The 26,602-nt window shown below is 37.6% G+C and overlaps 1 protein-coding gene across 8 annotated transcripts in view; it reads right to left on the reverse strand.

The window, feature by feature from the left end:
• The window catches only part of GPC5 (glypican 5), a 735,781-nt gene that overhangs the window by 608,273 nt on the left and 100,906 nt on the right, over positions 1–26,602 (reverse strand). For all 8 annotated transcript variants that reach the window (XR_012584227.1, XM_074563128.1, XM_074563139.1 and 5 more), the window contains exon 3: positions 8,024–8,718. Coding sequence is in view for 7 of the 8 variants with exons in the window: in XM_074563128.1 (XP_074419229.1) it covers positions 8,024–8,718 (695 nt within the window). In the remaining variant the exon portion in view is untranslated. The remainder of the gene's footprint in view (positions 1–8,023; positions 8,719–26,602) is intronic.

Raw genomic sequence — 26,602 nt, forward strand, 5'->3', positions numbered from 1 at the left:
AATGACTACATCCCCCCATGGAAGCAGCATACTCTGGCCTGGCAGTGGGATCCTGGTGCTGGGTACTCCGCTGATCTCTTGTTACCAACTGCCCAGCCTTCCTGCCCTCCCCTGTGGTGACAGAGACTTCCTTCCAGTGATGGATTCTCCTTGGTTGATTGCAATGAAATGCTTTAAAAAAGCTACAACTTACTCCACCTGCAATGTACACTGCATTCTTGATAAACTATGGGATGTTGTTGACAGTGAAACATGGCAGTGCCCTGACTCCTGTGCCACTGTTGTAACCTAAGCCTGTAAAGAGTAGAGGGTCAATAGAGTGTGGGGGACCTGTACATCTTACCCAGAACCCCAATGCACTGCCCTCACCCTTACTCACACTCCTTTTCTCCCCATCCCTTTGCATCTTATTTCAGAGATAATCCTCCTTCAGAGTTAAATTTTCCTTTTTTTCTTTACCAGTGAGAAAATGCAAGCCAGTAATCCACCACACACACTACATAGGCACACATACGTACTTATATATACATAAAGTGGTTTGGCTGTTTGATGCCAAAAGTAAGGGAACTGTTAATCGTCCTATCTCCCTGCTGCCTCCTTGACTGCTAGTGGCAATCGTACCAAAGTTTGGGAGGAGCTGCCTGAGCTAGGCCAGCTGTCCATACTGGGGACATCTCTGAGGCACAAAACCCTGCGTCCAGCACTGTCAGTGCTTCTCTTTTCTGCCCATGCTAAGGGCACCTGGAGCCTGGTGTTACAGCTCACACTTAGGGAGAGTGCTGATCCTCCAAGGTAATCGTAGCATTCATGATGAAGGAGCAGGAGCATGCGTACAAGCACGGAAGAGAGGGAAGTCTGGGATTTAAATACAGTGAGTTGTTCCTGCCCTCAAATGGCTTTTTTTTTGCTGCGGCATTGGAGAACTCCATCAGAATGACGCCGTCTGCACATCTCTGCACTGTGCAAATGCTGGAAGAAGTGGTCTACACAGCAGCAGCTGAATCACAGACAAATTTAGTGAGCTATCTGGAAAAGCCAGCTAGATATTTGTCTAAAATTACTTATTTCCAATCAGATAAAGTATACCTAGAATGTCTGCAATAGAGAAATTTACTGTGCCGTTTAAATATAAACAATATGGACAATAAACCAAAGCAGTCATAAATTATACAATCATGGGTAATCTGCTTAATTTGTAAAATAATAAGTGATTAGGTTATTCTATAACAATTGCCAGTTTCACTCTAGTACATACAGTAAATTAGGCTGTGAAACTATGTTTTCACATAATTAATTCGTCTTATGCGTAGAGATTTTCTTTCTTGTTAACCAGGGTTTTGATTTTCAGTCTATGCCATTTCATAAAAGTGCATAGAAGAGAAGAGAAGAGAAGACAAGACAAGACAAGACTATTTCAGCTGGAAGGGACCTACAACGATCATCTGGTCCAACTGCCTGACCAATTCAGGGATGACCAACTTAAAGCATATTATTAAGGGCATTGTCCAAATGCCTCTTAAACACTGACAGGCTTGGGGCATCGACCACCTCTCTAGGAAGCCTGTTCCAGTGTTTGACCACCCTGTCAGTAAATAAACGTTTTCCAATATCAAGTCTGAATTTCCCCATTTGTAAAATATTGTTTTAATATTTATTTAAAAAATAAAAAAAATCTTCAAACAATCACTTCCAAATGGCATATTTCTTATTTCATTTTGGCTTAAAGTCCTGAAAAAATTAAGGTGGCAAGAGTAAATGTACGTTATTTCCTTTTAAAAGTTTCAAAGTCCAAAAGCAGGAGTCATGGGAATAATGCTAAGGCTATGAATCAAGAAAACAAAATCTAAAGAAGCAAAATTAAGGTTAAAGTCCATAACCGTTTTGCTAAATGGTATGCAGCATTCATAGTCCACAAAATCAAATGATGAAAGGCTCCTCCACTAAATGAGGGAAAATATGATAAGCTAGTGGTAAAATAGTCATTAAATTTTACAATAAATATATGTCCCTTCTGTGTACGTACTGTCGGGTGCACTGAAACAGATGAAAATAACATTAGAAGACATTCATATGACATTGTTGTTTAGACAGACTGAATTGTTTTAGGGAAAATGTTTCTTGTTTTCCTCCTTTACTCTGTTTTCCTGAATTTTCAGTTTTCATGGAAATGCTTATTTTTTTCTTCTATTCTTCTATTTTCCTGAATTTTTATTAGATAGATAACTTTTAAGTTTTTTAAGCAAAATCAGGGGTGGACATTGTAAATAATGCTTCCAGGTACAGCATTTCCCCTTACAGAAAAATACTGTAATTATGTCTCTGTTACCAAATCAGTAACCACTTTTGGTTAATGTTATACTGTCTATTTTCATATGCATATAGAATAGATATCGAAATCCATTTCAGGTGCGCTGAGTAGAGCTCTTTGTGATAACTACAATTTAATTTTAAGTGATGAATTTCAGATCCCTTTCTTGACTTCATTTATATAAAAGGTTTATAATAAGCATTTTCTAATATTAAAATTTCTTTAAAATAGAGCGACAAAATTAATTATTTTTTAATATACATTCAAATAGCTTGTGATTGGCTAATGCACTGTAAGTAAGCAATCAAAATGCTGTAGCTATGAAGCAGTAGGCATAAAGCTGCTGTATTTATAGGCATATAATCAGGTAAGTGAATAAATCAGATTTTAGATACTAAGGAAGTGGGTTCACAGGACAGCTACTTCAAAGGATGCTGATCTCTTCCATCTCTGTAAATGCCTTAACCTGTAAAGCTATGAAAGTTACCAAATATCCAGCCACAGCACTTCCCACAATCATAAATGCTGTTAATCTGGTCTTTTGTTGACAATGAAGCCTACTCCTTTAAAAAAACCAACAAACTCCTGCAATTATACTACAGCTTGCAGGTGTATGTTTTCTGTGTATTTGAGATTATCAAAAGATGTTTCTCATCACCTTCTTTCCATTCCCTTTTAAAAAATTGGTTTAGTGCACTTCTACAGCACTTCAGTTTCCATAATGGCATGGAATAAGGCTGTGTGACTTTTAGCTAGAGAAACCCCAGTAAAAAGTAGCTACATAAAACAGATCCTAGAAGGACCAGAAAAAAACCCCACAAATATTCTATTTACAATGTGTGAATATGTCTGTTCATGGGAATATAAAATTTAAAGCATCACTGTATTACAGCAGTTCTGACTGCTTAAGTGTTTATAGCTAGTCATTCCAAGCAAAAATAATCAATAAGGAAATGAAACTCTTAATACAGTCTATTAACTTCTTCCTGCTAGCACTCCATGACACAAGAAAGATGTTGCTTTTTTCTAGTATTAATGACAGATTACAAAAAGAGCAAGAAAAAAACTCTCTTTTCATACAATATAATTACACATATTTTTTAGGAGACACATAACTTAGATCTTCTTTCAGGATTAGACTAAGATAAGTGAGAAGACTTAAGAACTTCCAGAATTTTGACATTTTCATTATCTCCAACTGTTTGGAAAATTGATGCGGTAAAAGTCCACATGGGTTAGAACACATGAAGACATAGTGCTTTTGAAAATCCCATTCCAAATTTTGGTAGGCTTATATGCCATACAAAAACACATACAAGAATTTTACCAAACCTACAGCACAAATTCCTCACTTCCAAAACTAGGAAATGCCAGGATTTGTCTGTGTGATTTTAGTTTTTTCTCTTGCATTTCTGATTCCCATGTTTTTGTATGCATATATGGCTTTTAATATCATGGTCACATACTTCATTTGCCTCCAGATCCTCAAATCCTCAGTGCCCAGAATACACAATGAACAACTAATCAATATTCCTTTTCATCTCTTTTATTCAATATTAATCCCAAACACCATTGATCTTTTGGGACTCAAGAACAATAGTTTCCTGTAAAGTCTGGAGGAAAGATCTAAGTCAAAAGCCTTGTGACTTTTCTCTTTCTCTTCTCTCCTGTTCCCTTCCCCTTTTCCTTCAGCCCTTGCCTCAGACCCATTTCACCCCCTCTCAGATCCACTGTTTGTTCCGCTCCAACAGATTTCTCAGGTGGCTAAGAGAGACTCTCTCTTGCAGACAGCTCCTTCAAACAGCGTGACTTTCAGACGCCGAAGCAGTGTGTGCACAGGGGAAGGTGTGGAAACACACAGCTGAGGCTGGTGCCAGAGCAGGACTTGGGCAACCCAGGGTGAGATGTGCTTAAGCTCCACACTGTGAGTGACACAGGAACTTGCCCTTGCATGGCATGGGGCCGTGCCATTAACCCGGGCATAAAGGGAACAGAACACACTCTTATGCTGGGGATGGTACCCTCCATCCACACCAAAACTTTGTAAATCTGGCTAAAGTCTCTCTTTGTCCTTCCATCTTAATATTGACACACAGTAGCTAGCATAAGAGAACGGTGGTGACATGAAACAATTTAGTACAACTTAAAACCAAGTTTCCATAGGTTTTTAGTTAGTTTGCTTGTTTTTCCTTAAATAAGGCTTAAATGTGTTGCAAACCTCTGATACGTTTATTAGCCTGTTCAATTGCCCTCAAGGGGGGTTTCCACAATGCAGCGACCAGCACGTGGCAACCCAGGCTGAGCCCAAAGAGGAGCATACCACGAAGCTACGAAGTCCTTTGTAGCAATACGCATTTTTACCTGTTATCCAATGCTTAACAACTACATAATATTATCTTTTTCAGGTTATCTTAATAATGAATACTGTTCTTGCTTTGTATGATGCAGCTCTCTTAAACCTCTATTACATTATATTTGCATGAGCATACACACAGAAGTCTGCTATAAAATTTCGGTTCCAACTCCTACCAGATAAAAAGCATAGGGTCCTGAGCATAAACAGTACATAAATGGACATATATAGACTTCGGGAACACAGAACAGAACTATCATTAAATATATGTGAACATATACAAATATGTGAATAGTTGCACAACCCACACATATCCACTAGATTCTGCAGAACAGCATAAAATAATGTCCAGGTACAGAGGTGATGAACAGGTGCTGCACTTATTTGTCAGTCAGAGGAGCTGTGGGAGGCAGGAATTAAGGGTGTAAATGTGAAACAAGAAGAACAAAGGGAAAGAGAAATTCCATCTGGAGACAGCATGGCACTGGTCTGCTGACCCAAGCAGAAAAGGGAACAAGTTGTAAATTACTAAAAAAAAAGTTTTGTAAAAAGGAAGCTGTGTTATATAGGCATTAGTGCTCTTTCCACACCACACAGAGCTTAAAGTATGAATATACGTTAGATTTAAATATAGATATCTATGCAACATGTTAGAAAAAATCCTTTACATACAGTTATTTACACATATGTGATTAGATAGACAAATACATGTATCACTAACCAGGATACTCTGTTGATTCTCATATTAACATTTGCGTATGTATATATCATACTTTCAAACATTTAAAGATTTTTTTTCCACTGTTTACTCCTTTAAAACTCATAAAAGTACTTATTGAGATGAAATTCACTTTTAAAACTGCAGAGACTGCTGCATGCCTAGGCGAGACATGATTTGCTGGCTCATAATTATCTTTTCTGTGTCTGTTAGAATCACTGATGCATTAATTGCTTATCAAAATTTGACACAGTTCATGAGTCACTCTGAAGATAAAATAAATAAATATTAGTGAGCCAATTTCAACAGAATTCATGTCCTCTGCCCCTTAAAGCTGAAAGACTGTACTTATTAACTACCAGAATTAGGTCTTGGTACCTAATGTATGGGTAAATACGAAATATCCTCAAGCCATATTCAGCAAATCAGAACTGACTGACTAGATCACCATGCTTCAAGGGATTGATGCATCACAGTCTTGTTTGACCAAATTATAGATCAAAGAGAGAAAGGACCAGTTAGTTATAGCACAGAGATTAATTGAAAGGTATGTCTAAATGCACAGTTCTGATGCAGATTCAGTGAAAAATTAAATATTTAGTTTTTAAAGTTTGGAAGTGATTCTATATGAGAAGATCTTAACACAATAGAAGTAAACACTTGATCTTCAGACAAACGCATTGGCACAAAATAACATCAAATAAGAAATCTTAATATCCTTACATCGTATAAGAGAAAGAGAAACGGAAGGCATAGAGTTTTCAGGAATATCAAAATAAAGCATTTTATTTTGGATCAATCTGAAATTTTCATTAAGCCAAAAGACTGGGTGGAGAGCTCTTCACCCATTTAATTTTTTACTAAAGTTGAGTAAAATATACTATTTTGGAGAGTAAAAACTTTCATTCGAAAACATGAATGTGCTAAGAGACTTTTAATTCTGGACCAATGCCAGTTCACTGTTGAAAACCCAAGTCTAAAACTTTTCAATGACCAGGATCAAACAGGAAACAGAAGCCCTTCCCTTAAATCTTTACTTTATTATTCTAGTCTGTTTCTGAAAATTGTAGGAAAAAAAGATCCCTCAAAATCTGAGGAGGAACAAGGAAAATCCCTGAAAGGGAATTGTCACTCTGAAACACATTAGGAATTTAGATGACAGGCATCAGTGAGCCACCTTTGAGCCAAACTGTTAAGTGAAAAACCTTTAAAAAAAAAAAAAATCACAGTTTTTCTCAAGGAAGTTCAGCAGCAGGAGATTCTGGCTAACGCAGCTGGCTGCTATAAAGCAGATAAAATGGGAAATTCATAGAAAAGGGCAATTTCCCTGTTACTCACTGACTGCAAGCAGGATGAAGAACCTATTTTAATAGACTGAGGGTAAAACCAAAGGCACCTCCCCAGATCAAGATATTTGACCCAGCTTTAAACCAGAATATGTCACTGTCAGTGAAGTCTACATGTAAGAATACATAGGAAAATATAATTGCATAAGGTATCATGGATTAACTATAACATAGGAAGAAATAAAATTTTGTTACTTACATCACCTTCATAAATTCGCAGATACACTAATTCCTTTCTAATGTGTCGCTAAATAATGTGTATTTTCCCCAACAGTATCTTAAAATTATTCACTTCATGCATTCACAGCTAACACAGCTCTCACGTAACTTGCTTTTTCCCTTAAGTATAGGAAAGGAAGGATTTAGTTCATGTTACAAATGAACTGTTCTATTTTCTCTGAAACCTACACAGTTATGCAAATAATGTATGCAAAGTCATAGGTTCTTTAAGACAGGCCACTGGTATCTAAAAGAAGGATTGTTTAAATTTATCTTTATGTGCATATAAGATAACAATGAAGTGATTAAGCAATTTACTTATGTTCATGAAAAACATTTTTTGTGTTCCTAAAAATTATTCCCTGTATGTCCTATAAGAAGTTTCCAATCTGCAAACGAATACTATTGCTGAGATTTAACACTCTCATTTACACAAATGTCAGACTATTATTCAATTCTGGTTTTATAGAATATTTGTGGAATTAGTTTTTCACCAGATAATTTACTTTCCTTTTGTTAATATTTTAAGCTTCCAAACTTAATGACATATTCCATTGTTCACCCTTGTTCAGTAGAACTTAACAGACGCAGCTGTAAAGTTAAACCTTGAGCTATTCAGTGCATCTACCAAAAATGTTAACTTCTAAATAAACAGGGTGAAGGAATAGACTTTTCCATTCGATTGTGCAACAAAAATTCTCACTCAGCAAAATTTTGGAAAAAGCTGTGATTTCATGCGAAATGGGAAAAGATAAATTCCACAGAACAATTATTTTCATTTTGAAAAGCCTTTACTGTAAATGCTGACAAAATGTTACATCTCCACTTGATGTTAAACTTGTGAATAAAATATGGGAAATCAGCAGGTCATGTGCATGATTAAAATCAAAACTGGTAGTGCTGGAAAAATGCATTGTTGAATAAAGCTGAACTTTATATCAACTTTATATAGTTTATATTTTTAATATAAAAAAATGTGTTTATCACCATAAGAACGGCCAAACAATTATTAATTATCAATGTTACTTTCCTTAGTGTCATGTTTGCACCAAGCGTAGTGGATAAAAACAGCTTCTTACCTGCTCAGATAATTCTGGTCCATTGATACGAGCCTGTACAAGGGCATCATTAACAAGTGAATGAAAGTTTAGAAGCACGTGCTCAATGTCGTAGGTCCCACTCATGGCGCTCGAGAGCTCCTCCATGGACTGAATATATCCTCGCCAATGAAGATCAACTTCTGCCATGTTGGCTAAGCAGCCTCGGATGACATTGAGGCAGTAGCCCATGCAGGGCTTACTTAACGTCAGCCCCTGGCAATGGGGGCAGTACTGCATTCTCAGCAAAGCTCTGCTGCAGTCTTTAGAGAAATGCAGATGATCTGTTGTGTTGATCACTTCGATCCCCAAATTCAGAGCCTGCAAGAAAGTCCGGCTGGGTAACAATGACCTTCCCATTTGTCCTATGGCCTTTTTGGGAACGTTACCAAAGGGCCTGATGTCTCTTCTCGCCATTCGGAGGCACTCCGCATATTCCACGGAAATGTCAGTCGGGCCAGGGTTAATCACGTGGTTGTAGACTACTGGAAACAGGGTGTCAAAAAATCTGTTGACAAATTCCTCTGTGCTAACATCTGTGCCAAATATGAAGAGTCCAACATCTGTAAAAAACTCCTGGACATGTGTAGTAGCCTCGGCAGCCATGTTTCTATATGCATTGCAGAAAAGTGTGCTTGTGTAATTCTCAGCCAGTCTGATAAGCGTTTCAAAGGTTTCTGTAATAAAAAAATAAAAACTTCATTATTTTTAAGGTTTAAAAACCACAAAATTAGAGTAAGAATTAGAACAATTACATCAGGACAATTTATATTTATCCAGAATGCATTTTTGCATTAGAATTTACAAAAAGACAAACTTCTTACAAACTGTGACAACTGCATTTTGTATATAGGCAAACACCTTACAAGTCATGTTACAACACAATTAATAATCCATGTTTTCTTGGCAGGAAATATTAAACCCAGACTAAAAAAATATAAAAGGAAATCAATTGTAAGCTGAGTTATTAAGTTACAAAACACAACAAAGGCCTGTTGTACACCTGTCTAGGTATATACATACATAAACTCTCAGCTCACGACTCCTTCTGCAAGGTGCAATAGGAAGTGAAATGCTCTCAGTCACTCCAAGCCATTCCTATCACCATCCTAACGGATGGGCAAAAGTAACATTAAATAATTGAAACAACTCTTCCATTCCACTAAAACTCAGCTTTTAAAAGACCAAACGGTTTTGTCTTCTTGTCTTCCAAAGGAAGGAGCTGCACCAAACACGCACGAGAATATGCTTTTAAACAATGCTGTTTGTTCTGGCAATTGCTACGGTCAAGCAAAGTGATGGAACGTGCAGAATTGCCCTCCTCGGGCACGGTGATGGATACACCCTCTCTAACCCTCAAGATCTCCATAACTGGTAAAGCCTGAATGGATAAACTTACCTTTAGTTTCATGTGTTATGTGGCAATCCTTAAGCACACTGAGTAATTTTTAATAAAAGTTAGAGTACACTGGAGAAGTATTCACTCCAGACTTGATCTATGATTTGCAGGTAAGGAAAAATGCTGGTTTTCAAAACAGAAAAACTGTTCTCATTGAGGGATTTCCTTGATCTGCCCGAGAAACTTGCATTTCACAGAAGGTAAAGGAGCAATAAATAGATCAAAAGGAAACCTACCTCAGAGTTGAGGAAAAAAATACATAGAAACACATATTACAAGTATTAACCCATGTTATCCACTGTATGGCTATGACGCAGTAACTTTCTTTTATTCATTCAAAATTTGCAAGTTCTCATGTATTTATTTTTTCACATTCATTTTTTTAATGTGACTCTATAGAAATAAAGTTAGGAGAAACATAAAATACACTTAATACTGTCCAGGCAGTAAATGTTAAAAATAGGCAGAATCAAACAGTGTCAAACTATGTCAGGCAATTACTGAAGTACTGAAGCAATCTGAAGCCTGACGTTAAGTCACTGACTGAAAGGAATAGTAGAACACTCAGAATAATTTTCATACAATAACCAAGACTGGCTATCACATCTTTAATATGTATCTATGCATAAGAATAAACGTCTTATATTATGATACAAAAGCTTGTTCAGGTCAGTGAAATGATTATCACTGGCTTCAGTGGGTTTGAAATTGCATACCTTGTGAAAAGATCCCAGACAAGACATATTAAACTAATCTCTTTATATGTCCTATGCATTGTTTTCTCCAATAAAAATGAGATAGATGCTTATAAATCAGTCATTACCTCTATTCCTCTGCTATCTATTAACTCTTAGTTTCATATTTCACACCACCCTTAAGACTGATTTTGCTATCTCTCTCTTTCCACCACTCTAATATTCACATAAGTAAGAAAAAAAGTGTTGACTGCCCACAGTAAAGAGTAGGAAAGTGTATCCCATTTGTCTTTTTTTTTTTTTTCCTTTTTCATCACTATGGCACATACATATGTGCGCTTCTGCTGGAGTGAATTTCACTATAAGCATCCATAGGTGCCAAATATCACAATGATTCAGCAAAGGGTTTGATCTGTTTCAAAAGTCAGACTCCTAAAGCCAGGACCCTGCATGGAGCCAGGCTCCCACCAACAGAGCCCTGTTCAATACAGCAAAGCCTCTTCAGTTTCGTCCCACAAGCTGACACGCACAAGTGACAGATGGGTAACTCTGTAGACCGCAGCTGTCCGGCATCACCACCGGCTCTGTGACTCTTCTCACCCCAGCACCGCATGCCAGATCGTACCTGAGACACCTGCCCTGCACCCCGTGTATGTGTGTGTGCGCGTGTGTACGGGAGACCCATGTCCTGGAGCAGCAGGTGAGACACAACATATCAGACAAGGCACATTAGGTTGATCAAGATGCCCACTTTAAGGCGACTGAACCAAGGATGAGATCTCCGCCAGCTATAAAGGCAGTTCAGACACCTTGCTCACATGGAGGCACGTATACACGGACAGCTAAAATACAGCCCTAAATATCCTACTGTACATTATCTCTCTTTTTTTATTGGAGGGAACAAGGAACACAAAGAAAGTAAAATCCTACTGTGGAGGCTTTATTTAGTCGCTCGAGAGTGTTTAGCATCATTTCCAATGTTAGAAGCCATTTATCTGCCTGTTCAGAAGGGCATGGGTATCCTGCAGGTCCTGTGTCACATCTGCAGGCTTTGTGTGGATTTTTGCATTTAAAATGGTACTAGATGGCTGTGCCTAGACAACTGAACTGAATTCTAGATACCCAGCTGTCACCGACTCAAGAAGACTTCATATAATAGCTTGGAGCAGCCAGAATTTGTGAATTTAAGTCAAATTGATTCTTGGTTTAGACGGTTTAAAATAATAAAGTGTGATGAATATTAAAGCCTCCTAGGAAAATGGCTATTTTTGTAACTGTAGATTCAGTCTTTTACAGAAATTTTGCCAATGCTTCAGATGAAATTTGTTGAAGTGGGTAATGTTAGCAAAATAATGATGTTATAATAATCTCATTAGAATGACATGAATAAGGTTTTTATGACCCTTCTCAATTTTTTATTATTACTTTTTCCTAGATGAAAACGTAAAGTATGTGATCTAAAATGTCTGTTACAATCCATGGCTGCAGTATCCTATTACCAAGAGCACAAATATGATGAAAGAATAAATCATGCTGCATGTGGATAATCAATAGATTTTACAATGTGGTCTAAACAATAACAAACCTTCAAGATTGAATTACATTGCTAGCGCCCCAGCAACCCACAGATGGATGAGTACAATAATCAACTGCAGGATTTATTGACTATTTGTGCTTTTCTAAACAGCATATGATAATACTGGCCACTTGTGTTTACAATTCTGCATCATGCTGTTTAATTGTCACTTCAGGATTTCTTACAAAATTTGTTAATCGGGTTTATTCCACTGGCATGTTTCCTACTTCATAACTGCCAAAGCTGTTCCAGAGATTTGTTTTGCTCTCAAGACGGCTTGAAGAATGACAGACAGCAAAGCAGACCTATGTTTATTTTCAATACTGAACAGCTCTTGTGAACGCCTTATGATGGCAATCTATGTCATTTACAACACTTTCAGAGACTTCAGTGACAAATCAAGTTATGCTGGTTCAATAGTGCAAGTGCATCATAGATTTAACAATGTGTTTCAGTACCTTCTAAGTCTACGGGCCCGCACTAACATCATCAGTCTTAATTATTCAGACACATAAAAGAAGCAGTGAGTTTTCAATCAGTATAAATCCAATAAATATAAAAGACTTCTTAAATACAATGAAAATGAGACAGACAATCTCTTTGTACTGTTATTAAATGATTTTTTAATATTCAGGCTCAGTGCCTGTTATCTCCACCGTCTATGAGACCTTCGTAGTAACCACTATACAATATCCTACAGATACCTTCTGCAGCACCACCGTGAATAATGTCTAACATTTACCATGGGTGCCATGTCAACTTTATTTTTCTTTGGCTACACTTAAAATTATGATTTGTACATTCCTAAGTAAAAAATCATAGCTGTCAATATATTAAACCACTAATTTTTTGAAAGAACGGTAATATCTCTCTTCCTGGTTTTGCTAAGAAGGAACAAAACACAAGGCAAGGGAAAAAAATGTAGATAAGCATCCTTTTATTTTATGTATTGCATTTATTCAGGTGATTCTTCATATCAGTACACATTATTTGTTGATAATAGCGTATTTAACAAAGTGATCACAAAGTGATGTAAAATAACCATCAGGCCATTGCTTTAAAGGATTTGCAATCTTTCATTCACTTCCTTTAACCTTTATGTTCCTGAGAGCCACAGGAATTATAAATTATAAAGACACTACCATGTAGTAATCAGCCCAGTGGATTAAGGCTTTAAAAGAGGACACGAAAGTATACACATGCCTTGTTTACTAGAACAACTCACAAAAAGAACACAAAATAAATCTTGGTTTTTTATTCCTGGATATTCATCACATTTAATGGAAATATTGCACTGAATGAAACAGAATTTGGATTGGATTTTAAACCAGCCCTGCAATTCTCATCCTTAAGAGTTCTGGCGAAGTGTCTTTCTACTACAGACACCTTAGAAAGTTAATGTAAAACAAATTTATATGTAATCGCATTGTATAAAAGCAACTTCATTTTCTTAAGTTTACCCTTTCTTCATACAGATAAATGTTCTATACAAGCTGCTGAGTGAGAAAATGCATGGTCTAAATTCTGAGTATTAACTTTTGAAACATCTATAGTACTTAACACAAGGATAGTCTAATAAATTAAAAATCCACTACTAGTAGAGAGCCAACAACTTGTGAAGTCATATAATTCAGTATTAATCACCAGCCTACGTTACATACTATAAATTAATTCACACTTACTCAGGCTAAGATATAGAACTCAATAAATTATAACCAGACAGGTTAAAATCCAGCCTTGAACTACAGACGTAGCATTTAGCAGGAATGCCTTTCACAGTCTAGAGGGGATCCAAAACTGATGAACCTGGATCACCTTAAGTATCAGCCCATAATATACAGGAATCCAGGTAACTAAATGCAAGCAAAAGCTGAAAAACCTAATAATATTATGAATTTATTATGACTTGAAAAAAGCTATGGGAAAGTATGAGCCTGTTGCCACTTGCTGTTAATATTCGGTGATCTCATATGTTTTCCTCCTGTTTATGAGCAGTGCAAATAATCTAGAAGCATCAAACTCTCTCTATACAAGATTTATAGTTCAATGAAGTGTATCTTGCATACATTGTGCTATTGGAGTCAAGGGGAATGTCTCAGGTACAGTTTACAGTCTAGCAAACAAAAAGCATTCAAAAATTATGGAAAAGAACAATTATGGAAAAGAAATTAATCCACCCACCCAGTATCAGACACATAACATCTTTGTTTAAAATAGATCAAATAGGGAAATATGTATAGGTGGGAAATTCAGTGTAATTATCTCTAACTACAAAGTAATACACAGTGCGAGATATACTGTGAAATCCCCTAATCATTTATCATATCAGAAAAAAGAGCTGGAAGAATAAAGTCTTCAAGACATATAAATGAATTATAAGGAATGAACTCATTAGGGCATTGCCTGTGAAGGTTATATGGGAAAGAGATCAAAAGGCTAAGTGGCAGCAGAAGATACTTCAGACTCGTTAAAACTGCTCCTCATTAACACCTATTTCAAATTAATCCATTTCATAGATTATAGGTTCACCACTGAAGTCAGTAAGAAAACTGGCAGAACAGAGTAAACCTGTAACCCAACCAACATTTTGTTGCTAATTGTTACCGATACACCTCAGGCTTTACAGCCATAACTACTCACAACAGACTTCAGAATTTGTCAGGTCTTGTTTGGTCTTGAATTTATTTTAGCTCTATTTGAAACAAAATATTTAAGAAACTTGAATTAATCAGTTGACCATTGCCTAAGTTGTCCTGTGTTCAATGGCAAATTACTCAGTCAGTCAGATGACAGGCGTTTCTTGCATATCCTGTGATTTTGAGTTTGGCTTAATTTATTTCTTAAGTTGTAGAGTTTGGGGTTTGGTTTTTTTAGCTTTCTGCAACTGCGTAACTCTCACGCTTTAAAAAATTACGTGGAGGACTTAAAAAAAAATAAGTAACCGTTGTGTAATTAAACCCAGGGATCCAGGGGGTAGGTAAGGTATACAGAATTGAAACAAATACAAAACAGGACTGAAACAAATATAATTAACCCTGAGAGGGCCCAAGGTCATCACTGAAGAAAGCTTCACCAGCAGCATTGTCCTCCGCCCAGTGGAGAGCACAGGACTGATGGCTGATCTGAGCAATGCACAGGAGGTGTGAGCACAGCACCAGAGAAAAGCAGAGACATTAGCAAGTCGGTGTATGACAGTTTTAGTTGGAATATTAATAGGAATTAGCAATCATAGATAATTTGGGCTATAAGCATTAGTGTCACTGCAATTACTCTAAAAAGAACTGTTCCACTTTGAAAGGCTGTTCAAACTTTAATCAGAGAAACAGCAAATTCTCTCAGATCCATATGTAAGGTGAGTTCTTCTTTTTGCCTATAATGAAACTGTGTGGACTCATAAGAAACTCATTCCCAATTTAACCAGTGTTTCTTAAAAAAATCATTTCAATTTTATTTCAAAATTTAGTATGCTGAAGAATCTAGAAAAACATGTCCCAAAGCCAGGTGAGATGAATTTCACCCATGATTGTGCTTCATTTTTCACTAGTCCGAACTGATAACTGTACTTCCCATTGTTATATTAAAATCTGCTTAATATTGTCATTCAGTGTTAATCTTTTCTTAATAATCCGGATACTGACTATTTTGCCATGTAGAATTTGCTTTCTGAATCAACAATTTTTCTTTTCCTTCTCTATCTTCCTATTTATACATTCAAGAACAGGCCCAGCGCTGCAACAGGACTCATGTTCAGCTGATGTGATCCTATGATCTCCAAGTCTTTGTTTTTAATAAAATGTTGGAATAATCTTTTTTCCAGTTTGCTGGAGCTTCATTAATTTTTATAACTTAATGAAAATCATCATCAACAGTTCAGAAAATTATTTTTAAACTTTTCACTGAAACTTGCTACTGATGATTTTAAAGTATCTAGCCTTAGAATCTGTCATTTAACATACTCCTAAGTTTTAATTGGAAGGTAAGGTATTTAATCATACCTCGATAAATGATATTTTAATATTGAATGACTGTCATATGAAAGAATGAATGAATGAATGAATGAATGAACGAACAAATTATAATCACATGAATTAATATCATACGGTTATTATTTTATCTAGTCATAATCACTGTTTCCACTTTTCTCCCAAAACTGTTCTTTTTTCTTTTTTTTTCAGTCTGTTCTTACCCTTTTAATAGTGATGATTATGGGCCATTCATCTTGCCATTTTGGAACAAACACGAGCAGACTGTTTTGTATGGTGCCAGGAGAAGAAATAACTAGCAATAAATAGAGCTCTACCAAAACCTCTTTTTCCTCTTGGATTCTGTTTACCTTCTCTCTGATTTTGCATTATTCTCTGTATAATAATTCTGGACACAGTGATCATGAGATGATTGAATTTCTGATTCTTGGAGAAACAAGGAGAGGGGTTAGTAAAACTGCCACCTTAGACTTCCGGAGGGCAAACTTTGACCTGTTCAGAAGACTGCTAGACAAAATCCCGTGGGAGGCTGCCCTGAAGGATATAGGAGCCCAGGAAGACTGGACATACTTCAAGAGAGAAGTCTTAAAAGCACAGGAGGAGGCTGTCCCTGTGTGCCAAAAAAACAAGTAGTCAGGGAAGGAGAGCGGCCTGGCTAAATAGGGACCTTTGGCTGGACCTCAAGAACAAAAGGAGAGTCTATGACCTCTGGAAGAGGGAGCAGGTCTCTCATGAAGACTGTAAGGATATAACAAAGCTATGTAGGGAGAAAATTAGGAGAGCCAAAGCGCAGCTACAGCTCAACCTGGCTACAGCTGTTAAGGATAACAAAAAATGTTTCTAGAAATTCATTAACAACAAAAGGAGGATGAGGGAAAATCTCCCTCCCTTACTGGATGCAGAGCGAAACATAGTCACAAAGGATGAGGAAAAGGCTGAGGTGCTCAATGCCTACTTTGCCTCAGTCTTTAGCAGTGGAACGAGCTGTTCCCTGGGCACCCAGCCTCGTGAGCTGGGAGACAGGGAGGGAAAGCTGGACAAGGTCATCACAATTAAAGAGGAAATGATCAGTGACTTGCTACACCGCTTGGATGCGCACAAGTCTATGGGACCGGATGGGTTACATCCAAGAGTGCTGAAAGAGTTGGCAGACGTGCTTGCCAAGCCGCTTTCCAATATTTACCTGAAGTCACAGCTAACTGGGGAGGTCCCAATGGACTGGAGGGTAGCAAATGTAGCACCCATCTACAAGAAAGGCAGAAAGGAGGATCCAGGAAACTATAGGCCTGTCAGTCTGACCTCGGTAGCAGGGAAGGTCATGGAGCAGATCATCTTGAGTGCCATTACAAGCCATATGATGGACAAGCAGGGGATCAGGCCTAGTCAGCATGGGTTTAGGAAAGGCAGGTCCTGCCTGATGAACCTGATCTCCTTCTATGACAAGGTGACTCGATTATTGGATGAGGGAAAGGCTGTGGACATTGTCTACCTAGACTTTCGAAAAGCATTTGACACTGTCCCCCATAGAATTCTCATGGAAAAACTGGCAGCTCATGGCCTGGATGAGCATACGATCTGCTGGATCAAGCACTGGCTAGATGGGCGGTCCCAAAGAGTGGTGGTCAATGGAGTTAAATCCAGCTGGCGGCTGGTCACAAGTGGTGTCCCTCAGGGCTCAGTGTTGGGACTGTTTCTGTTTAACATCTTTATTGATGACCTTGATAAGGACATAGAGTGTATCATCAGCAAGTTTGCAGATGACACGAAGCTAAGCGGGAGTGTTGATCTACATGAGGATAGGGAGGCTCTACAGAGAGACTTGGATAGATCGGACTGATGGGCCAATGCTAATGGAATGTGCTTCAACAAGGCCAAGTGCCGGGTCCTGCACTTGGGCCACAACAACCCCATGCATCGCTACAGGCTTGGAGAAGTGTGGCTGGAGAGCTGCCTGGCAGAAAAGGACCTGGGGGTTCTAATTGACAAGCGGCTGAACATGAGCCAGCAGTGTGCCCAGGTGGCCAAGAAAGCCAATGGCATCCTGGCTTGTATCAGAAATAGTGTGACCAGCAGAAGGAGGGAGGTGATTGTCCCCCTGTACTCAGCACTGGTGAGGCCACACCTTGAGTATTGTCTCCAGTTCTGGGCACCTCAATACGAGAGAGATATCGAGGTGCTGGAGCGAGTGCAGAGGAGGACAACAAAGCTGGTGAAGGGCCTGCAGAATAAATCTTATGAGGAGCGGTTGAAGGAGCTGGGACTGTTTAGTTTGAGGAAGAGGAGGCTGAGGGGAGACCTCATCACTCTCTACAACTACTTGAAAGGCCATTGTAGAGAGGTTGGTGCTGGTCTCTTCTCACAGGTAATCAGCGATAGAACAAGAGGGAATGGGTTCAAGCTGCAACAGGGTAGGTTTAGACTGGACATTAGGAACAAATTCTTCCCAGAAAGAGTGGTGAGACACTGGAATAGGCTGCCCAGGGAGGTGGTGGAGTCACCATCCCTGAATGTGTTTAAGACTCATTTAGATGTGGTGTTAAGGGATATGGTGTAAGGGAGAACTTTGTAGAGTGGAGTTGATGGTTGGACTCGATGATCCCAAGGGTCTTTTCCAACCTAAATGATTCTATCATTCTATGATTTCACAGGCAATGCCTTCTGGTTGGAGGAAAACATTACTAATTTCTGAATATATTGCTTACTAGCTTGGAATGAAATACGCTCAGAGTTGCAAGCAGAACACTCCAGGGGATCACAGCTTTAAAACTGGTATCATATAATGAAGTTGTTTGAAAACCTCTTGAGGTAAAGCATTGTGCATGGTTTGCAAAAGGACATTAAATTGATAATGATTTATGATATGCATTTTTCCACATTGGCCATAACAAATAAGGAAGGGAAGTCATCTCAGATGTATGAAAAAGGGATTTTTTGAAAAGGGATATCAGGATGATATTGACATAGGAGGATCAGAAAATTAATTGATTAGAAGGGTAAAATTCATCTCGCATAACTTCAAACATATATACGTGAGTGTGGAATAATTACTAAATTGGCCAAAAATACAAAAGTACAGCATTGTTCACACATTAAGGAAAAGTATAAAATCAAGAGGCTTCTGAGGTAGAAAACAGCTACGTCTGGCACACAATGCAACATCTGCGATTCTCTGTACGATGCTTAGATACGGGACGGAAGATAATTATTCCGTGGCCTTGTCTTATGCAGATACGGGAATGGGATGGTACCATGAAACAGATAAGCTGCCAATTAGCTGCCTTCTCACTGCCCTGAGCCAATATTTTGTCATATTTTGATGAAATGCTGTCCTTTGTGTGAACTTTGCTCATTATAATGTCTTTATAATACCAAAACACACCTCCATCCCAAAGGCTACCCGCCTCCGAGGTAGGACCACTCCTTCTTGAGTGTGTGCCCTGAATTTCTCATAAACTATACCTTTAATTGTGAAGCAAGAGAATTTTACACCAATCATAATAAAAGTATGTATGACTAAAGTCACTCAAACTCCACCCTGAAGATAACAAATAGTATAAAAATAGCCTGAAAGAGGGGGGATATCAGGGAAGACACCATCGCGAAGAATTCCATCACTGATTTCCGGGATCAGTCGATGGGCTGAGCCTTTCTTCCCCCGCATAAGGACGCCTTCGGGTAAGACTTAGATTATACCAAGTGCTTTCTTGGGAAACTTAGAAATTTCTCTAGAGAGTCTCTTTCCTACATTTATAGCCAGGCTGTATTTTTATAACTTTGTCATGTGTTTTGTAAATGTAACAATACTTTCATTTGCATGTGCTTTGCAGACAGTGTATTTATCACTGGCAATCCTAAGAACCTATATATCTGTTGTTTAAATAAACGACACTGTTTAAGTAGCTAGTCATTTCGGTTTCTCGCTGAACGTGACCAAAGACTCAAGAGTGGCCGTGCTAGTTCCTGAGCACGACTAGACTGAAGGTGCAGTCCACTATTAGTGTATCCAAATCGTAATAGTTTAATACATATTAAATGCGATTGGACTGATAGTGCTGAATTGGGCATCACTCAGGATTTAAACCTAGCCACTCCTAGCCTCCCACCTCGGTGAGGAGTGTTAGAACACAAGGGGGTTTATCTTCTGCCAAAACCGCTTTGCCCCTTTCATGCAACAGTGAGCTAGTCACCTGAAGTTCCCTAAAAGCCAGGTGAGAGAAAGAAGCACTTCTAAGGCATGATTCATCTGTCTGACTTTAGATGACTACTTTTGGTTGAGATGAACTGCTTTTTGGAAGTGCTTGTTCATGTCCCTTGATATAACTGGACGTTAGAGCAAATCACTCAGATACAAAGATCTACATTTAGTCAGGGTGAATCCCTAGATTTTTGTAAGGAACTGGTAGTAGGAGAAAGTCTCATCAAACATAATACAATACTGCAATTTATACGAATAAAGAGCTAAGATGATCATGCTTCTACAAAGTGGTCTTAATGGTAGACAAATGACAAACTTGTAATATATTTTAAGTAAATCCTCTTTCAGCTGGGAACATGTTTTTCTTAGAACGAAATAAAGTATATACTTGGGTTTCCAGAGGGTTGCCTGCGCATCATGACTTTACATGCTAGCTTTATAAAAAGTAATTACCAGGGAATCACAGAGGCATTACACATGAAGAGGAAGAACAATCTCAGGAAGATTTCGTAAAGCTATGATGAGGACTGTCATCAGATGAAGCTTTTGTCTTTATATTTGAAAGTTTAGAACTTGATTTTTTGGTTATTTTTTTTCCCACTTATCCCAGTTTTATACTAGCAATACTCACTCAACTTCAGTGAGCTGGTTTTTGATTTACACAGGTTAAAGTGGAATGACAATCGGGTTCTAGCAGATGCAACACTTCAGAGCAACGTTTCTTTCACATCACACAAGTAAATACACTCATTTTGTATCACTGAATATTTAATCTGACAGCTTTCTTCTAAGCGTTGTTTGAGGTTTGGTGAATTCCTGCATCTGATAGTCTGAGGAATTCCACGCTAAAAATCATCACACCAGTCAGTCAAAGAAATCTGAGGAGTTTGTTTACTTAACATATGACTACATTCACGGGTTTCAAAGAGTCTCCAAAGAGTTTGGTAAGAGATTAGATGCATTTGTTATCTTTGACTTCACTTTGCTTCACTTCATTTTTATTGAGATAAAAAGAGAGGAAAAAGATGCCCTTGAAGGCTGCATTTCTTAAACAAACATCCATGTTTTCCATGGAAGATGGAACTTCCTTAAACTACTAAGTTTATGACTCGTTTTGTATTATGTTGAAGTTAGTTCTATGTTCCTCTATTACTATTGGATATCAAGAACAAAAACCACGTCCCTCTGCATAGCTCTGGTATATTAGTGATTAGTGATCTAATCACTATTAGTGATTAGTGATATGTGCAAAATTCTGCTTAAAGTAGGTGATACAAAAGCATTTTGTTTTATTCCATATATTTCAGTACCAACTTTGCACAATGCTGTAAAACGGAAAGCATTTGAAGTATGCACTTTCAAGTTTCAGACAGGTTAATAAATATACCATTTCTAACTTGACAGGACAGAAACTCTCAGGAGGTGGATAATCAGGCAGACAAATTCCCAATTACAAGAGGAAAACAGCACCTGTCAACAACAACACAAAAATCCAGTTCTCTAAACTGGTTAGGAACAGACATACAGTTTTACTACATAAACTTATCAAATTTAAGTGAAATTCAGAAGATATTTCAACACCAAGGAAGTCTCAGGAAAAAGAAGTTGTTTCTAGAAAGACTTTTTTATGGCAGTGGTACAGAATATTGTGTGCAACTGCTTTTGATGACAACATCTTAGGATCGAATATTGATATGGATTGGAATAGTCTGTTCTATTTTGACTCAGCCTTTCTTACCCAGTATGACTCCTTATTTTAATACAATTCATTTCTACACCAACTCATAAGCCATTCTTTAGAAACTAAACTAAACAATACATATTAAATGATCCATTGTTTCTAGTAGCTTCGGCACTTGCCTTTAGCTCTACTTCCAATTCATACACATTTTTGAATGCAGACACAGCTGAAGGACAAAACCAGATTTAACCCTCTTTGCTTGCGTTCTGCTTGCTCCCCACTAACACTCTTAGAGGTTTTTGTGCAGTTATTCAAGCCTGCAACAGAAGCTCTTGAGGTGAAATTTCTGGATACACTCCATGATGTTGAAGCTGTTTTAACAGAATAGCTTTTACTATGAAAAAGGTAAAAACCCATCACATACTGTTTATTATAAGGTTCCCATGTACTCAGATAAACTGCTGACTATACCCCCACTGAGCGTATCTGCATAAAAACAAACCAAAAAACCCAACACAAACACACACACATAGAAACAAAAAAACAACCAAGCAACCACCTGGCAGAGGGATGTCTCTCCCTATGCTTTCTGGGGGAGCTACTGCACTTGTAGCTGTTCTCAGGTAGAATGGCGCTGGCCAAGGAGAAATCCCATCTGATTTCTGGCCTCATGGCACCAATAAGCAAGAAGTTGAAACCTGGATTTCTTTATGTAATCTGGATTTCTTTACAAAGTCCACATACGTTGTCAAGATGCAGTCAATTTTTGAAATGCTGTTAATAGCTTTCCATTTTTTTCATGAAATTATCTCACTTATTACTTTCTGATTTTGTTTGTCAAGATGCTTTTTAATGACTATTAATGTTTAGTTAGAGCTTGCTCAATGGACCAAAGAACAATAGATGTTAGATTTAAATGTAAGTCAGTCAGTTAAGTTTACTGTAGTATGAATAATTACATAACTATGGGTTCATGAAATTATTCCCTTAAGATTTATACTTTAATGCTCTTTAACCTTCACCAAATTATTTCCAAATATATAAAAAAAGATAATTTGCCTTTTTAAATGCTAGATTTTTTTTTCACTTTCAGAAAGATCATGAGTATAACCACTACATTATCTACTTTTACTATACAGCTTTACAGGGGGTGCTAATGGCATTTCGCCCTACCACTATTTATAGATGTTGTGCTAAGCCCTTTTTTGCAACTCCTGCTGTAGCACTGCCAACTCACACGTTCTCAGGGCACGTAATGCTTTCCAGGAAAGAGCTGAAGATAATAGCTGCTGGAAATGTGTCTCTTCCAAACTACAGCCCCACTGTGATTTTCACTCCATCATGTGATCTGCCCCAACATGTAACGTCACAAAGGGTATGCATCTCTTGCATGACTCAAAACTGGATGGTTACCTCTCCATCCCCTCTACAGCTCTGTATCCTAGTTTATGTAGGACTGGGACATCTCTCACTAAATAATTAAACCACACAGAAACACAAGGCTAGGAGGAACTTAAGACGTCCTCTAATGCATCCTTTGAAACCAGAGCAGGTTCAATTAGATTTACAATCTTGTATTTTAACATAAATATCTAACCTATTCTTAAAAGAATGACCAGTAATAGAGAGGCCACAGCCTCTGAAAAAGTCATTCCAGTGCTTCACCATACTCTCATTTGTTTTCACCAATGAGAACAAATGATTTCCTTCTTCCTCCTTTTAGGTATTTCAGATTAGATTCTCTGCACCTGATTGCAGACATCTCCAAAGACCAAATACATCCCCAAAGTAGATGAGCCTACGTCTCAGCTAATCAGTAGAGAGTATGATGACATGATTCATCTGATCTAGTTTAGGTGTCCGCATCGAAATAAGATGAATCACACTGCTTTTCTCCTCTATACAGAGAAAGAGGGTGATTAGTTCAGAGAAGCTAGGTGATGAATCTTACTCCTGAAAACTGTTATAAACTTATTTTCTCTTCTTTTTATTAAAATGACCAGTCCCACTTCTCTCAGTCATAAAGGGGGTCCATCCTACCTCTGCATAGTTGAACTTAATCCTAAAGACTTGCAAAGGGAAGTCTAAATTGCCCAGATTATGTGCTTAAGTGGACCATCTATATGTTTAGGAGTTTCAAATTCATATATAGCTCTGCCTAACTAGGTACTTCAAAAATGTTTTCTTAACCTATTTTGGAATGTCATCGCTTCTCAAACTCATATCTACATCTCTACATCATTTCAACAGAGCAATTGCTGAGCCAGTCCTTCTCCAATCTTCTACACATTTTATTCCTACCTAAATGCAGAATCTGCATATGTTTCCACTAAATGGCATCTCACTATTTTGAATTCTAGCTCTATTTTTCAGCCTGCGCATGAGCCCTTATTGCCCTCCCTCACTTGTTGAGAGCACACTGATAATTTCACCTTTCAACACAGTAGTGAAAAAAGTGGCTGTAGTTGCCCAAGAACCACAACTGAAGTGTCTTTCTTTTCTGATCGTGAACATTTGCTAACCAATCAAATGCAGTTTTGCATCTGTTTCATGGTAATTTAATCAAGACAATTCCCTACTTACTTATGAGAATGGCATGTTGAATAGCATAAAAAGACTCAGGAAAGACAAGTGATTTAACGTCTGTGCTTCTCACATACATACCCATATTTTGGTTCCATTTCCATACAGGGAAATTAGATCAGCTTGACCCAACTTGTCTCCAGTAAATACAGTTTCATTGTTACTTATCAACTTGATCTCTTCTTGTGTTTGGCTTCTAAATATTTCAGCTTTTTATTCCTAATAACTGAAATGAAGCTAAGCAGTCTAAAATGTTCTAGCTTCCCCCTTTTCTGTTAAAAAAAAAAAAAAAAAATATTTGCCCTTGTCAGTCTTTTGCTACCTCTACACATCCAAAGACAAGTACTAGTGCACTTCAGAATGTGTATATTGACAAAAGAAACTAATCAGTGAAAACACTGTGGAAAGCAATTCTGAAGCAAGGTCCTTTACATCATACCAACACCACTCCATAGCTGTGCGAAGACGTCCTTTATCTGTTAACAGTCTGATCGTTGTTGATGATAGCTGGGCTTGAGTAGAATTAGCTATTTCCAGTGGAACCTGGTAGGACATGTGAGAACATTTGGCCCTGTTCTGATTTTTTTTTAATGATTCTGCATGAGGATCTGATTTATATTGTTATACTCCTAGAATAATGTATACTGTGATGTCAGCTATTAATACACATTTTACCTCTGCAATAGAAAGTATAAGGCTCATTATGGAGCCTTCCAATTTATACTGTTCAGTTCATATATAAACTTGAACGTATGCGTGCCAATACTGATGAAAGCAGTGATGTTTACTAAACAATGCCAATGCCAAACCCAAAACCCACAAGCAAGAAGGCAGTGAAAGATCACATGAGTTTCTCACACCTATCACACAAATATACACGGTGATGATTCATCTCAGCTACCACCTCAGCTAAATACCATATTCTCTTTTTTTGAAGAGTAAAAAGTTGTGGAGATGTTTAAGGAATGATTCATCTGACCTATTTTAGATGTTTATGGGAAGATGAATCATGCCAAAATATTTATGGGGAGATGAATCATGCCAAAAAAGTGCCCCTCTCACTTAATTTTCAAAGAGGGAGCTGATGGTGACAAGCTCAACAATCCAGTCTGTTACACCAAGCATCATTAGTTTTGCTATTTCACCTGTATAACTTGGTTATAAATTCCGATTTATATCTTAGTCATAAATTTACTAATGACTTCTGTATTATTGTTATATTTACTTCTGTAATATTCCGTATTATTATTACTTAAGAACTTCTGTATTATTGGCCTGTAACAGCTATATCTGAATTTCCACTGTACAAAATGAGATCAAACTCTGTCTCCTCCAGAGATTTTTTTGTCCAAAGATTATTTTCTTGCAACTAGATCTGTATTTAAAATGATATATTCATCTAACTTCAACTACATGAATGCAATCTATAACACATAACAAATTTTTGGTGAAAGTAATGAACTCTTAAAGAAAACACGTGTCCTGTACAGAAGCTGAACAATATACCTCAATAAGTTGGAAGTCATGCCACATTTCTTTTTGATGTCTAAAGTTAGTTTAATGTTGACCTAATAGTCATACAAGATAAATGCATGTGCATCTCCTTTTATATATGCATATTTAACACGCACAAGCTTGTATACCTCATAAGCTATTCCTTCACTAAAAGAGGCAACTTTGAAAAATATGCATTAAATTACCAACTAAAGTTCTTTTATCTTTTGTTTCTCTGTCAAACTATTTTATTCTGTGTTAATAATCAAAACATATAATATGAAAAGGAGGTAAGACGTAACAGAGGCTATTTTTTGCTTATGTAGACAGATGAATTTCAGTGCCTTTTGAATACGACTGACTCAACCAAAAGATAATCTCCTATTTTCAACCACTCTTCATATGCAAAACGTGTCTTGAAAATGCAGCCCCTATTTTAAAAATGTCTTCTATGCTCTCTCACCTCTGAACTTGACTGTCTTCCAGAACACCACCACAAAAGACACATGCAATACATAATATAAATGTCAATACCTGCATGCTATAACATCAACAAACAATTAAACTGGAATCCCAGAAGGATCATGTACCGGCAGCATTTGCAAAAGATACATGCAATATCTCTTTGCTTGAAAAAAAAATTATTTTCTATGGCACTGAAGAAAGGCAACATATTTGTAAAGTTAAATTAGACCACACTGCCAGCATTTAACACACTTCTAAAGCTATGCACCAATAATGGATAACAAGACCACCGAAAAGGCCTTGGGAAAGAATTTCACCACTGGACCCATAACTATTAGCTTACTCCCAGGGTTCTTTCAGATCACTCCTCCTAGTTCTTTCCAAGATAATCCGTGTAGCTCCATAGACAGGTCTAGTATGGGGGTCACTCAAAAAAATAGAATGGATGAAACTGTGTAAGATTTGGCATTCTCCACACTCTTCCACTATT

The sequence above is a fragment of the Larus michahellis genome, chromosome 1 (assembly GCF_964199755.1).
Source record: "Larus michahellis chromosome 1, bLarMic1.1, whole genome shotgun sequence".
Classification (NCBI taxonomy): Eukaryota; Metazoa; Chordata; class Aves; order Charadriiformes; family Laridae; genus Larus; species Larus michahellis.